Here is a 16,512-nt window from a genome sequence, read left to right as displayed (position 1 = left end):
AGAATTAAAGATACAGGAGAAGAAATAAAAGTTTTGCGGTTTGCTGATGACATTTTAATTCTGTCAGAGACAGTAAAGGACTTCAAAAAGCAGTTGAATGGAATAGATAGTAACACAGAAGACAAATGTATGGAGATTTGGAGGGGATAGTGTCTTGAACAGAGGCTATAAGATGAATATCACCTACACCTGAGGTACAGGCAGGATTTCCCCAGTACGTACAAAGCTGGGTGCTATTCCAATACTGGAGATCCTTGACAACACTGACAACTTAAGAAGGGGAGAATGGGCTGAAGGTGTGAATCAAAGTTTGTGTTAGGGATGGCACTGGACTATGATAGTCCATGCAGTTGTTTTAGCTGCACTGCTATGTTGATGTAATGGCTAGCACATCTGCCTAGTAAGCACAGGACACAGGTTCAAGTTCTGGCAGTGGCACAAATTTTAATTAATTTTTTCTTCATAGAAGTAAAACAAGTGTAAGGAAAAGTAATTGAATCAAATCAGGTGATGTTAATAAAATTAGATCAGGAAATGAGACACTAAAAACATTCAACAAGTTTTGATCATTGGCAGCAAAAGATCTGATGATGACCAGTGTAGAGAAGACATAAAATGCAGACTGGCAACAGCGAGAAAAGTGTTTCTGAAAAGGAGAAACTTCTTAACATCAAATAAAAATTTAAGTGGTAGGAAATCTTTTCTGAAGGTTTTTGTATGGAGCATAGCCTTGTACAGAAGTGAACTGCGTAGAGTAAGCATTTCAGACTAGAAGAGAATAGAAGCATTTTAAATGTGTTGCTGCAGAAGAATAGTTAAAATCAGATGAACAGATGAAATACCTAATAGAGGGGTATTGAATCAAATGTGGAGGAAAAAGAACTGATGCACAATTTTACTACAAGAATGGATTGGTTGGTAGAACACATACTGAGGCATCAAGGAATCCTCAGTTTTGTAATTAAATTAAGTGTGGAAGGAAGTGGGGGGGGGGGGGGGGGGAGACAGAAATTGTAGAAGGAGACCAAGGGTTGAATACAGAAAGCAGGTTCCATTGGGTGTAGGTTATAGTAGTTATGCAGGGATGAAGAGGCCAGTGCTAGGTAGACTATAATGGAGAGCTGCATCAAACCAGTCTTTGTATAGAAGACCACAACAACAACAACAATTGAAGAAGAGAATAACAAATTAATTAATATTTTATTGATGTGTTTTTTTTTTAAACTGAGGACTCCATATAATGATTCAGCATTGTATTTTTAAGTTTTTCAGACATCTATGGAATTTCCAGAGCCATGAAAGTAAAAAAAGAGGTTCACTTGCAGCTTGAGTCATCTTAAAATTTGGGACTGCTGTGTTCTCCATTAATTTCAACAGTTACAGCTCTTGTATATAATAAAATTAACTAATTCTTTGAAAATTGTAGGATTTTGGAGATGCAAACACCAGTTGTCGTAACTGGAACAGATACAGCCCTGGAAACATTCTAGGATCTTTCGTAATGCTATCACCTGCAGGTGATAAGTCCAGCCAAGTTTGAGTCCAGTGCTCTTTCAGCAGCTTATTGGCTACTTTCAGCAGACTTCTAATGCTGCATAGGAAAGTTGAATTTGAACCACCTGAATGTGGCTGTGGAAGTCCACTATAAAGTGCTTTAATAATTTGGTTAAAGAGTGTAGAGCTCATCTTGTGTTTCCTATACCTTCTCATTACCATTGCCCTTGGTGAGAAAATGAAGCTAATGTGACTGATTATCTCCACAGTTAATGGTTCCACTTTCATAACAAGTGGAGATAAGAGTTGGATCATTGTAATCAGTCACTAAAATGTTGTATATTTTCTAGTAGATTAATCACCTGGGCATTTACCTAGAAAACCATAAGCAGGGTGGCTTGATCAAGTATCCATTTCATGGAAAAGCTTGCTAAGGGTAAATCGTTCAGCTTAAATTTGAAAATGTATTGGTTAATTGTGCTGAATCATGTGGCTTTTAGTATATGTTGTGTGCTATCTGTGTTCCAGTATCTTTATCTAACCCGTTCTATCAGATCTCCCCATTAGCTTGACCTACACATGGACACCTGCACAGATGTATATGCAACGCACTGTCATGTTTTCTAACTATGAAGAATGTGCAATAACTTCCTTCACTTAGAAAATAAACAGAAGCTACAGCACATGTATGATAAGTTCTCAGCACCATCTGTATTTGTCTTGCTGGAGGATTGATATTCTGTGTTTTCCTGTACCTTAGACATTTTGTGTGTATCTTTGTCATGTAATTAACATTAGTTTTCATTTTAAAAAAAGGCTATGATTTTTTCTTACTATGCCAACATTTTTCATAGGATTTCCTTGTTATAACAATGAGACAACAGTTAATTTTTCTGGTGTAAAACTATGCTGTATTCTTTGGAGTTAAGCCCATCAACCTCCATGGAGCTTTCATCTGAAATATACTTGTCTGTTTCTCCCTCACGATGAGATCTGTAAAATGTTAATTAAGGTGAATGGGTGCCACTCAGCTGGTTTCTTGAGTTTAATTTCTACATCTACATCTACATCCGTACTCTGCAAGCCACCTGACGGTGTGTGGCGGAGGGTACCTTCAGTACCTCTATCGGTTCTCCCTTCTATTCCAGTCTCTTATTGTTCGTGGAAAGAAAGATTGTCGGTATGCCTCTGTGTGGGCTCTAATCTCTCTGATTTTATCCTCATGGTCTCTTCGCGAGATATACGTAGGAGGGAGCAATATACTGCTTGACTCTTCGGTGAAAGTATGTTCTCGAAACTTCAATAAAAGCCCATACCGAGCTACTGAGCATCTCTCCTGCAGAGTCTTCCACTGGAGTTTATCTATCATCTCCGTAAAGCTTTCGCGATTACTAAATGATCCTGTAACGAAGCGCGCTGCTCTCCGTTGGATCTTCTCTATCTCTTCTATCAACCCTATCCGGCACGGATCCCACACCGCTGAGCAGCATTCAAGCAGTGGGCGAACAAGCGTACTGTAACCTACTTCCTTTGTTTTCGGATTGCATTTCCTTAGGATTCTTCCAATGAATCTCAGTCTGGCATCTGCTTTACCGACGATCAACATTATATGATCATTCCATTTTAAATCACTCCTAATGCGTACTCCCAGATAATTTATGGTATTAACTGCTTCCAGTTGCTGACCTGCTATTTTGTAGCTAAATGATAAAGGATCTATCTTTCTGTATATTCGCAGCACATTACACTTGTCTACATTGAGATTCAATTGCCATTCCCTGCACCATGCGTCAATTCGCTGCAGATCCTCCTGCATTTCAGTACAATTTTCCATTGTTACAACCTCTCGGTACACCACAGCATCATCTGCAAAAAGCCTCAGTGAACTTCCGATGTCATCCACCAGGTCATTTATGTATATCGTGAATAGCAACGGTCCTATGACACTCCCCTGCGGCACACCTGAAATCACTCTTACTTCGGAAGACTTCTCTCCATTGAGAATAACATGCTGCGTCCTGTTATCTAGGAACTCCTCAATCCAATTACACAATTGGTCTGATAGTCCATATGCTCTTACTTTGTTCATTAAACGACTGTGGGGAACTGTATCGAACGCCTTGCGGAAGTCAAGAAACACGGCATCTACCTGTGAACCCGTGTCTATAGCCCTGTGAGTCTCGTGGACGAATAGCGCGAGCTGGGTTTCACATGACCGTCTTTTTCGAAACCCATGCTGATTCCTACAGAGTAGATTTCTAGTCTCCAGAAAAGTCATTATACTCGAACACAATACGTGTTCCAAAATTCTGCAACTGATCGACGTTAGAGATATAGGTATATAGTTCTGCACATCTGTTCGACGTCCCTTCTTGAAAACGGGGATGACCTGTGCCCTTTTCCAATCCTTTGGAATGCTACACTCTTCTAGAGACCTACGGTACACCGCTGCAAGAAGGGGGGCAAGTTCCTTCGCGTACTCTGTGTAAAATTGAACTGGTATCCCATCAGGTCCAGAGGCCTTTCCTCTTTTGAGCGATTTTAATTGTTTCTCTATCCCTCTGTCGTCTATTTCGATATCTACCATTTTGTCATCTGTGCGACAATCTAGAGAAGGAACTACAGTGCAATCTTCCTCTGTGAAACAACTTTGGAAAAAGACATTTAGTATTTTGGCCTTTAGTCTGTCATCCTCTGTTTCAGTACCATTTTGGTCACAGAGTGTCTGGACATTTTGTTTTGATCCACCTACCGCTTTGACATAAGACCAAAATTTCTTAGGATTTTCTGCCGAGTCAGTACATAGAACTTTACTTTCGAATTAATTGAACGCCTCTCGCATAGCCCTCCTCACACTACATTTCGCTTCGCTAAATTTTTGTTTGTCTGCAAGGCTTTGGCTATGTTTATGTTTGCTGTGAAGTTCCCTTTGCTTCCGCAGCAGTTTTCTAACTCGGTTGTTGTACCACTGTGGCTCTTTTCCATCTCTTACGATCTTGCTTGGCACATACTCATCTAACGCATAATGTACGACGGTTTTGAACTTTGTCCACTGATCCTCAACACTATCTGTACTTGAGACAAAACATTTGTGTTGAGCCAACAGGTACTCTGAAATCTGCTTTTTGTCACTTTTTCTAAACAGAAAAATCTTCCTACCCTTTTTAATATTCCTATTTACGGCTGAAATCATCGATGCCGTAACCGCTTTATGATCGCTGATTCCCTGTTCTGCGTTAACTTTTTCAAATAGTTCGGGTCTGTTTGTCACCAGAAGGTCTAATATGTTATCCCCACGAGTCGGTTCTCTGTTTAACTGCTCAAGGTAGTTTTCAGATAAAGCACTTAAAAAAATTTCAGAGGATTCTTTGTCCCTGCCACCCGTTATGAACGTTTGAGTCTCCCAGTCTATATCTGGCAAATTAAAATCTCCACCCAGAACTATAACATGGTGGGGAAATCTGTAAGTGTGCGTAAGAAATAATGCATCACTGGAGTTTATAAATGAGAATTCATTGTATTGATTTTATTTTATATTTTTCTGGGGGCACAGTGTTGAGACATTGGGTTTACATTTTGGAGAACTGGGGTTCAGATTAGATTAGATTAATACTAGTCCCATGGATCATGAATACGATATTTTGTAATGATGTGGAACGAGTCAAATTTTCCAATACATGACATAATTAAGTTAATTTAACAACATACTTAAGTTAATATAACAACTTTTTCATTTTTTGTGTTTTTTTTATTTTTATTTTTTTTTTATTTTTTATTTTTTCATTAATATTTTTTTAAAGTTATATCTAAAAATTCCTCTGTGGAGTAGAAGGAGTTGTCATTCATAAATTCTTTTAATTTCTTCTTAAATACTTGTTGGTTATCTGTCAGACTTTTGACTATTCTTCTGACTATCCTTTTTAAGTTCCCTATGGTTTTTTAAATCTCTTCTGGCAAAAGTCAATGTTATTCCTTCTAGAAGGCCTTGACCAGCTATCTTTCCATTATTACTAATTTATGTGAGTCTGTCTCAGTGGCTAGAACTGGTAAACTAATTTAAAAATTATGTTTTTAGGCATGACCTTATGCAGAAAACATTTAGCTACAGTGCAGAAAGTAGACCCACTTTTAAATACTGTTTGGAAGTTCTGGAGAATTTGAAAACACGGATCAGAGATACTAGTGCTGCTGTTCCTATGGGCCACTATGTGACAAGGCTTCAGAATGGTAAGTAAAAAGAGATTTTTCTCTTATTATGGCAAGGTAGTCATGCATCCCGTCAGTTCAGCCTTTGTACCAACTCATAAGCTCGTTGGTGCCTTGTCTCATACTCACAGCCTTTAGATGCATCAGGACAGGAGCCAGTCACTGACATGGTGTAGTGAGTCTGCAAGTTCCCATTGTGCTCATACTGCTTGTAAGACTCATTGATAATTGAGTGCTGTTTGTCACATTGCTATCATGATAAAGATTAGTATTCTGTGGAAGTTAACAGGTGTCACACTTTCTGCTGGACAGACCCAGAAGATGCCAGGGTAGCTCCAGCTGGAATAATTTTGGGGTCATATTTGTTTAATTTTATTAGAGATTTGTTTCATTTAATGTTAGACAAACAAGGTGCCTGAGCCATTGTTATTTGATTTTCCTAAAGTTTTCTGTGTTCGTACCTACAACCTTTTGAAATGAGAGTGCCTAAGTTTATTTTCACATTTCTTATTGTTACTTCTGAACATCAGCATGCCAAAATAATAAAAAGTGATGCATTTTCTTTTCATGCATCACCTTATTTAAGTGAAGTTATCTCAGTTCCACATAAAGCTGATAATCTCAATTATGGGCAAAGATTTGGAAATACCCACAGATGTTGCCTTTAAAAATTTAAAAACAAGGTTAAAATTCAAGCTGGAAAGTAAAATAAATTTTAATAGCATATTTAAAACTGTATTCCTCTGATTTTGCTGAAAAATTTGAACAATATTTCTTATTTGCTAACACAACTGCCCACTGAGTTTCAGCTTGGGTCCATTTTGCGCATAATCAGCATAATATTTTCATCTTTGCTCTTTCCTTTACCTCTAGTTTCAAAAAATATGCTTAATTTTTTTGAAGTGGTAAGACAATGAGATCTTTGATGACATATATGTGTATTAGTACTATTTTTAATTTCAGATACTGGCTGAAAGCAGTACTTGTAAATCTGAGAGTCACATTTAGCATCAAAAAGAGGGATGTCACATGCTAAATTGTATAAATTCTTGTACTGATCAGTCACAAAATAAGTTCATAAATTGGGTATGATTGTAGCAGACAAAAATATTTCTACTAGGCACTTGCTCAACTAACAAAAAGATGGTGTTTGTAAACACATGGGGGGGAGATCAGAAAGTGCAAAGATCAAAGTGTTGTGATGATGAAATAATATATTATCACACTGTGCTCATTTCACTTCTGCTGTGAGTATGCTTGATGTGTCTCCCTCACTCCTGAGCAGCTGCCAGTGTCATGAGTAACACGTGAACTTGATGTGTGTGCTGACAAACTTTATGAGTTTGTTGACCACCTCTCATATATATCTGTGTGTGTGTGTGTGTGTGTGTGTGTGTGTGTGTGTGTGTGTGAGTGATATGAGTTTTCATCCTAAGAAACTATATATGTTTTGCACATAATAATTTTATTTGCAAATGTTGACACCAGAAGTCTGTCCTATTTTTGTGATGAAGTTTTGAATGTAACAAATTTACATTTTTCATGCACACTCTAGGTGTTTTCAAAAACTATTTAATCAACACAAAATAAGACAATCGCTTTTTTTCATTTAATCCACAAATGTATACTATTTTCTGGCCCCTGTACATCCATTTTTATTCAAGAGTAAATATATCAGAAGAATAGAAAATACTGTTTTTATGTTGAACTACCGCAACATGACTTATTGAAAACTGAAGTGAAATGAAGCATATAATGCTGTGCAACAACATAATTGTCTGAGTACACTGTTTGATGTTTCTGTTGTGGTTATTTTGTTCATTTAGTACTCAGGCCATACAGTATAAAAACATAGTGTTTAGATACAGCCAATGTTGCTGAACAGCATTAATAAAGAAGTTAAATAATTTTTGACATAAGATTTATTTCTTACCTGAATGTACAGTATTTTCTTTCAATTTCACTCATAAATTTTGTTTTGTTTTAATTTTGTGTTATGCATGGAATATGTTTCTCTCATTTGTTAGGTGGAATTGATAACAATTTAATGTTATGCATGCCATATGTTTCTCTCATTTGTTAGGTGGAATTGATAACCATGGCTTCTTTGAAGATGAAAGGCATACCAACAATTCAGGTACAAGTCATGTCATATATCAGAAGATTTGGTACTTTTCTTACTTATCATAAACACTTCAGCAGTGTTTGTTCAAACTCACCTGCAGCACAAACATCTGGAGCAGCAAAACTTGCACTGACAAACATGCAGACATGCTTTTACACTTTCCAGACTCCATGTGCCAGTGTTACAATCTCTTTTGATTCTAATGGGTGGTTGGAATTTCATGTCTTCTGGTCTCGCAATTGGTACTTATTTCATAGCATATGACAAACCTTTTCTATAAGCATTTGTTACCACACAAGTAGTTAGCCTGTGAGTATATCCAGAAAAATTGTTTTTAAATTGAGTAAGCTGAGTAACCGAGTAGAGGTGTTCAGGTTGTTTAGCGGGAGTATTTTCATTGCTGCAGACAAGGCTTTATCAGATTTTATTTCATTCTTCTCTTGTCTTTATTGTAGCAATAATATCTATAATATTGATAATAATAGGAGTAATAATAATCACCAGCACTGACTACTATCACTCTTTTATACACTTTCTACAATCTGACAGTGGTCTTCTTTATAGCCATTTGTAATCATTTGATGTTTGATGATACTTTTTTAATAAAAATTTTTTTTTTTTTAATTTCTTTACACACTTCCCCAACCATCATACACCACAAGGTATTTCTCTCTAATACTTGTTATCTCATAAATCTGCTTGTAAATTTACAGCTTGCATTTCCTATGCTGTATATTTTACCTCTGTGATCATCACATCTGTGTCCCTAATAAGACTTATAATCTCGGTATTAACTTATTTATCTCTTCCTTAAATTTCTCATCCTTCACTACTGGGTCAGTACTTCATTACTAATTTTATCATTGGTATGCCATACATAGATATTTTGTTTCATCTCTTCCCATAATAAAATCAATATGAAATTGTATTAAAAAAAAGAAACACGGCTACATCGTTCTAAAAACAGTATACTTCTAATCATCATAATGTTGCAATCACAGTCAAGAATAAAATAAACTGACAACAAATATATGTGGATACTTTACATAGTTCCCAATTAGCAAGTGAGGCATTGTTACCCTGTCTGCAGCACTTTGTTATCCCAGGTGCTTCAGAATTCTGACTACAGGATTGGGCTCCCAAATTTACTGCTTTCGGCTGATGAATATCATGATGAAGTGAAGAATCAACACCATAAGTGTGGGAATTTTACTAGGGGGGGGGGGGGGGAGGATATTAGTGTTTAATGTCCCGTCGACAACGAGGTCATTAGAGACGGAGCGCAAGCTCGGGTGAGGGAAGGATGGGGAAGGAAATCGGCCGTGCCCATTCAAAGGAACCATCCCGGCATTCGCCTGAAGCGATTTAGGGAAATCATGGAAAACCTAAATCAGGATGGCCGGAGACGGGATTGAACCGTCGTCCTCCCGAATGCGAGTCCAGTGTGCTAACCACTGCGCCACCTCGCTCGGTGATGGGAATTTTACTAATTGTATGACTAGCTATGTATTCCTCCTCACTCTTTCAGGTAGCAATTGAAACAAAGATACCTTAAAAGCATATTTATTGTTCATTTGAGAGTGTAGTTACATTATAAAATAATTAGGCTGTTTCAAGTAGTGATTTAAACTAAAAAAAACTTTGTCTATGTTTTGATTGTAGATCACAAACCATAGGTAAAGTCAGAAATTGTAGTTTTAAAATTATTATTTTGACTTATGCTGTTATTTTTCACAGAGATAATGTTAATAATTGGTGTATCTCACAGCATCTTTATTAATGAACTGGTTCTTCTTTTCATCAGTAGATGACTGGTTGTGTCATTTGTCATGAAAATTAGCTATGCATAAAGCAAAATTTGTTTCCTAGTACACAAGAATAAGATAGTCTAACAACATTTTTCACCTAACTGCCATAGTTTAAAATAGCATATTACCAACTTCAGAGGTATCTCCAGAAAAATGTTACAAACTGCCATTTCACAGTATTGTAACAAGTGCCCTTAAGAACAAATAATCTACTGAAATCCATAGGCCCCTCCCAGAAGCTCTCCCCTGAGTCCATCTCCCTCAACATGTGACACTCCACACACCGATCTTCTGCATGCTCCCCAGAATTCACAAACCCAGCAATCCAGGATGCCCCACTGTAGCTGGCTGTTGTACTTCCTTTTGACCAACATCTCCAACCAATTGCCTGGAATCTAGCCTACGACAACAAAGACATTAACTACCTTCTTCATGGGCTCTTGACCATCCCCATCCCTTTACTTCCTGGATTCCTGCTCATTGCTGTTTATGCCACCTCCATGTCAACCAACATCCATCATGCCCATGGTCTTGTTGCTATAAGAAACTACCTCTCGCAATATCCTTCAAACACCAAAACCACTCCCTCATTCATTATACACCTTACCAAATATAATGACAAACAGCTACTTTTCCTTTGAAGGGAAGGTATACAAACAAATTTGTGGCACAGAAATGGGCATGCATGGCAGCCTCCTGTGCCAACCAGTTTATGAGTCTTCTAGAGGAAACCTTCTTAGCCTCACAAAACACCCAACCGCTGGTCTGGTTCAGGTTCATTAATGATATCTTTATAATGTGGGCTCAGGGCCAAGACAACCTAGTAGTGATGAGAACTTCCTTTCTCAGTATGCTGAATATCTCACAAGCACCTTCAGAGACAGGCACTACCCCCTGAAACATAGTCCATGACCAGATTTCCCATGCTGTATCCTCACACACCCCAAACCTCCCACCACCCCCAAGAATCAGCTACAAAAGAGCAACCTGCTCATCACCCAGTAACACCCTGGACTGCAACAAATGAACCATATCCTTCATCAGGGCTTTGATTATCTATCAACATGCTCTGAAATGAGGGAAATCCTCCCCAAGATCCTTCCTACCCCTCCTAAAGTGTGTTGGGTTGCCTATCTAACCTCCATAGCATCCTAGTCCATCACTATGCCACTCCCACTGCGCAGAGATCATATTCCTGTGGAAGACCCAGGTGCGAGACCTGCCAAGTCCACTCACCTGTACTGCCTACTCCAGTCTTGTCACTGGCTTATCATACCCCATCTGTATCCAGGCCAGCTGTGAAAGCAGCCCTGATATACACTGACTCTCCTGCAAACACTGCACAGATTTTTTATGTTGGTATGGCTACCAACCAGCTGTCTACCAGGATGAATGGCCAGCACCAAGCTGTTGCCAAGAACAAAGTTGACTGCCTGGTGGTGCTATGTGCTGCTGAGCATAAGTTGCTCAGGTTCAGTGGCTGCTCCACATCTCAAGCCATCTGGATCCTTCTCTTGACCACAACCTTCTCTGAACTCTGCAGATGGGAGTTATTCTTGCAGTGCATCCTTCGCTCTCTTACCCATCCTGCCCTGTCTATGTTAACCCAGTGCCCCCATACCCTCAATCCAACAGTTTCCCTTTCCTCCATCTTATCAGCCTCTCCTATTTCATATCACCCTCAGCATCTGTTGCTCTGTACCAGCTCCAATATCCATGCATCACATGCGTAGCCTGTATGAGTGTCTCCCCTCCCTCACGCTTTCCTAGCCGGCAAACTTGCTGCCTCCCTCTGAACCACTAGCCATCTACCCCAACCCCTCTCCCTGCCTCTCACATCTCTCTCCATCTACTCATACACCTGACACAATCCTCACCCCTAACCTAGTCCACCTGCCAAAATGCAGCACTGGCATCGTTGGACCAGTCGGCACCATGCAGGGGCATAGACATGTATGCAAGTATGCACAAGCACGCACACATTGTGTGTGTGTGTGTGTGTGTGTGTGTGTGTGTGTGTGTGGATTTTTCTGTTTGTATTTGTACTTTAGCTTGAAAAGTATTACTTTGAAAGCATGTAAATTTTCTTTCTTTTTTGTGTATGCCTGTCGACTCCTCAACGCTTCTGCTTTTTGGTGAGTGGTCTCCTTTACTCCTAAAGTACTTAAATGCTGTCACAGATTGTCTAAAACATAAATTAACATTTTTGGGACAGGAAACATGTTTTAGTTGTAATTGTTGGTAAACTAATGTCTTTGTAATGTCATTGTTACGACAATACAAAATCTATAAACAGTTTACCAACTGCACTACAAATGTTTGTGGGATTATTGTCAAAGGCATTTACATTTGATAGAACTATTGCTAGTTTGAAACTCACATACATTGAAGTGTCCTTCATTTTTGTGTTGTTCACTTTTTTAGTTTTGATATTTCTTTATTCTAATTATAAATCAAAAACAACCATATTTATTTCAGTTAAAAATGTAAACCATTTGTAAGACAGGGATTAAGGTGAGGTATGGGACACAGCATAAAACTAATAATATGATGTGGTATTTAAATTTTGAGTTTTCCAAGCATTACAGAAACATATTGAAGGAAAGTAGTGACTACTTTTGTGGGACTTCATTTAAAAATAATATAAAATATGTGTAGAGAACTTATAGTTAAAATGAAATGTGGAGCAGGGAAAGAATCAGACATTGTATATAAAATATATTAATAATGCATCTTCTGAAAAAGAAACACAAACAGGAACATTTTGTATATTCTCAATACATGCAGCTGTTGTGAAGAGATAAGTAGATGGTGATGATGAAAAGTTATAAATGTGTTATAAAAATATAGTGTCATAAAAAGAGCAGGAGAAAAAGGGAGAAAGGAAAGGCAAATTAGGATTTAATATTCAATTGGTGCTGAGGTCGTAAAAAATGGAGTACTAGCACAGACTGGGGAAAGAATTTAGCTGCGTCCTTTTTAAAGGATCAATCCTGGCATTTACTATAAACAATTTAGACAAACTGTAGAAAACCTAAAACAGGATGATTGAACAGGGATTTGAACCATTTTCCCCCAAATGTGAGTCCAGCATCTTTACACAGACATAGTTTATTCAGCTGTTGAATTAGATTGTTTCTTTTAAGACTGACCAGAGACTTACGGAATAGTGTAAGCAGGGTGACTGTTTTGGTATAAAGCATTTGCAGTTGATAATCAAAGCATAGTCCATTGTTTTAAAAGACTTTGTGTAGGTTGAACATGAAGAGAAGTAAACTTGTAAAACATTAGTCAAGCTCATTTTGGTTTCTAATATGTGAAATTCTGATAATTTCTAAAAAGAGAAATCAGTCATGTACATGCATAGCTTAGCAGAATTCTTATGAATAAATTAATGTAACAAAAACTTCAGTTTAATTTACTTTGAGTTTTATCTATAGGGTGAGCTTTCCTTTTCTGTTTAGTATTGAAATCCCATTGCTGCATTTGAAATTATGTTTGTGTTTAAAAAGGGGCATTGTCATGTGCTCTATGCCATTTTTGTCTGACAGTGTAAAAGCTGTAACATAGTAACACTATTTTGGAAATATATTAAAATTGTGTTTAGCATCTTAATTGAACATTATAAGTGGAATACAGGAAAACCTCTCACCCTGTGGAGTAAATTTTGAGCATTAGATAGGCACATACAACAAGAAGAGGAGAATTGGCACAAATTTTATTGTCCATCTAGATTGCATATTTTTCTAATGTTATAAGTGGTTTCTGTTTCATTGAACCACCCTCTGATCTGTAGAGATAAGAAAAATTAAATAACTAGCCATAATATAATGAGATTTGTTTTTGTTGTTGCAGTCTTCAGTTCAAAAATTGGTTTGCTACAGCACTCCACGCTAGTCTATCCTGTACAACCCTCATCTCTGCATAACCACTACAACCAACATCCATTTGAACCTGCATACTTTAGCTGAATCTTCATTGCCCTTTACAATGTACATAGTAGGATGTATTGAAGAACTGACATTAATATTTGTTTTGCACAAATTTTAGCAAACATTCCTGCTGTGGGATAGTAGAGCCTAGCATTGTATCCCTCTGGGTGTATCACTTCGACTGTTTCCTTCTTTTAATAAACTTGTACCATAAATATATTTTCTCAGCAATTTGATTTAATACTTCTGCATTAATTATCCAGTCAGCACATTTAATTTTAACTTTTTGATGTAACATTGCATTTCAAAAGCTGTTGTTCCCTTCATGTCTAGACTGTTTATTACCTTCATTTCACTTCCTTACAAGGTTACACTCTAGATAAATACCTTCAGAGAAATCTTCCTGACACTTAAATTTATATTTGATGGAAACAAATTTCTTTTTTTTACAAATGCTTTTCTTGATGTTGCCGGTCTGTGTTGTATATCCTCTCCACTTTAGCCATTGTCTCATCTACAACTTTTAGAGTATAATTTTCTAATCTAATTTCCTCAGCACCACGTGCTTTAATTCAATTATATTCCATTATGATTGTTTTACTTGTGTCTCATTTCATCTTATAGCCTGTTTTCAAGACACTATCCATTCCACTCAACTGATCTTCAGAGTCCTTTTTTATCTTTGACAGAAATACAATGTCAACAGCAAACCTCAAAGCTTTTACCTCTTAACCCTGAAATTTAATTCTCTTTCCAAATTTCTCCATGATTTGGTGTGCAGACTGAATAACATTATGGGTAGGCTACAACCCTATCTCACTGATTTTTCAACTGCTGCTTACCTCTTTTGGATCTGCAGCTCTTGTCCTTTCTTTCTGCATTTATAGTTAAATTATAGGATATGGGTTCTGCCTTTTTGCAAACACACTGTTTTTTTTTTCTTTTTACCCAAACATATTTCAGCACCTCTGTGCCATCATCAGTGGGTTTTTGTTTATTGAAAACTCTAAAAAGTGAAAATATTTTAGGTTATAACTGACTTGACAAAGTGAGACCTCAAGAATAATGTAAAATCATGGTAAGAAGCAAAAGGAACAAAACTTTTCTCTCACTTTTTACATTTTTCTATTAACAAAGACCCACTGATGATGCCACAGAGGTGCTGAAACATGTTTGGGTAACTAGTGTGTTTGCAGCAAAAAGGTGGAACCCATACCCTATAATGCTGTTTGCCTTTCATGTCTTTGCACTTACAACTCTGCAGTCTGATTTCTTTATAACTTGCAGATAATCTTTTGCCCCCTCTTTTTTTATTCTTGGGCATTTAGTATTTCAAATAGCCTATTGCAGTAACCATTGTCAAAAGCGTTCTCTAAACCTACAAATCCTATAAATGTTAGGTTGTCTTTCTTCAACCTACCTTATAATTTAAGTTGTTGGGTCTGTATTGGATCATATGGTCTTGCATTTCTGTGGGATTCAAACTGATCTCCCCTGAGTTAAGCTTCTGTCTGTGCTTTCTGTATCTGTAAATAATTTGTTTCAGTATTTTGCAATCATGACTTATTAAACTGAGAATTGAGTATTATTCGCACTTGTCACCACTTGTGTTCCTGGGAGCAGGAATTAACTCATTTGTCTTGAGGTCTGAAGGTAGTTTCAGTGTCTCATATGTACTGCATATTGGGTTGAATAGTTTTGTTGTGGCTGGCTCTCCCAAGACTCTAAATAATTCTTACAAAGTGATATCTATTTCAGATGTCTTGTTTGGACTCAAGTCTTTCAATGTTCGGTCAAATTCATCTCACAGTATCATATATCCTTTTTCATCTCCATCTGCTTCCTCTTCCCTTGTGTAGCACTTCTATGTATTCCTTCCACCTTTCTGTGTACCCATCTTTGCTTAGTACTGGCTTACCATCTGAGCTCTTGATATTGATACAGCTGCTTTTCTTTTCTCCAAAGGTTTCTTTAATTTTCTCATATGTGGCCATCTATCATTCCAATAGTTATGTGTGCTTCTACAACTTTGTGATTCTCCAGTATCCCTTTCTATTCTCTTATTTTGCATTTTGTGTCAGTCTCATTTTGCTATTGACTGCTTCATTTACTGCTTTTTTATAGCTTGTCCTTCCATCAATTAAATTAAATGTCTAATGTGATAGGACTATCAAGGGATTCCTACAGGATATTGCCTTTTTACGTGTTTGATGCTCTACTGCCTTCACTGTTCCAGGTCTCAAAGTTATCCATTTGTCTTCCATTGTATTCATTTCTTCCACTTGAGTCAATTGTTACGTAATGCTTATTTCGAAACTCTCCAAGGACATTTCTTCATCCAGTTTAGCCATCTCACTGCTCCTTCATTTTGTACCATTCTGCAGTTTCTTCAGGTCAATATGCAGTTCATAATCAGGGCATTATGGTCATCATCATATGTAAAGCTAGAAGACATATAAACTTTTACTAATGTGGTGGGTGTTCACTCAAGAGAATGTACCTGATGATGTCAGCTATAAAAATAGCCTATCAGTTTATACAATCCATATGAATGCGACATTATGGAGTAATCTAGTAGTGTAGCTGTGTTTGCACTGCCAATGTAAGACCCCGAAGAAACTGCCAATAGGTGGCATGACTGCTTCAGACAGAACTCATTTATTATATCTGTTACATTTGTCACATGTAATTTAAAGACACTTTCAGGCTTAATTAATAAATTTTACTTGTAAGTTCATTACAATTTAAAGTAGGAAAAATTGTGTTGAGTATGTCTGTTACTACCAACAGATAAACTACACACATTTCAGTGGATTAAAGGCTTTAAGAATAATGATTAGTGTATTAATGATTAAAATGTATGGTTAATCAGGGATAAAAAATAGCCACAAAAACATATAATTAAAATAGCAGATGGTTGCCCATTCCTGTGATAACACATTCCCTC

The 16,512-nt window shown here is 37.3% G+C and overlaps 1 protein-coding gene across 1 annotated transcript in view; it reads left to right on the top strand.

The window, feature by feature from the left end:
* Nucleotides 1-16,512, top strand: part of LOC126183191 (proto-oncogene tyrosine-protein kinase ROS) — a 597,756-nt gene that overhangs the window by 569,251 nt on the left and 11,993 nt on the right. Inside the window, exons 36-37 of the mRNA XM_049924934.1 lie at nucleotides 5,570-5,721; nucleotides 7,784-7,837. Coding sequence (XP_049780891.1) covers nucleotides 5,570-5,721; nucleotides 7,784-7,837 — 206 coding nt within the window. The remainder of the gene's footprint in view (nucleotides 1-5,569; nucleotides 5,722-7,783; nucleotides 7,838-16,512) is intronic.

The sequence above is a fragment of the Schistocerca cancellata genome, chromosome 4 (assembly GCF_023864275.1).
Source record: "Schistocerca cancellata isolate TAMUIC-IGC-003103 chromosome 4, iqSchCanc2.1, whole genome shotgun sequence".
Classification (NCBI taxonomy): domain Eukaryota; kingdom Metazoa; phylum Arthropoda; class Insecta; order Orthoptera; family Acrididae; genus Schistocerca; species Schistocerca cancellata.
This window is presented reverse-complemented; position numbering and strand designations above follow the sequence as displayed.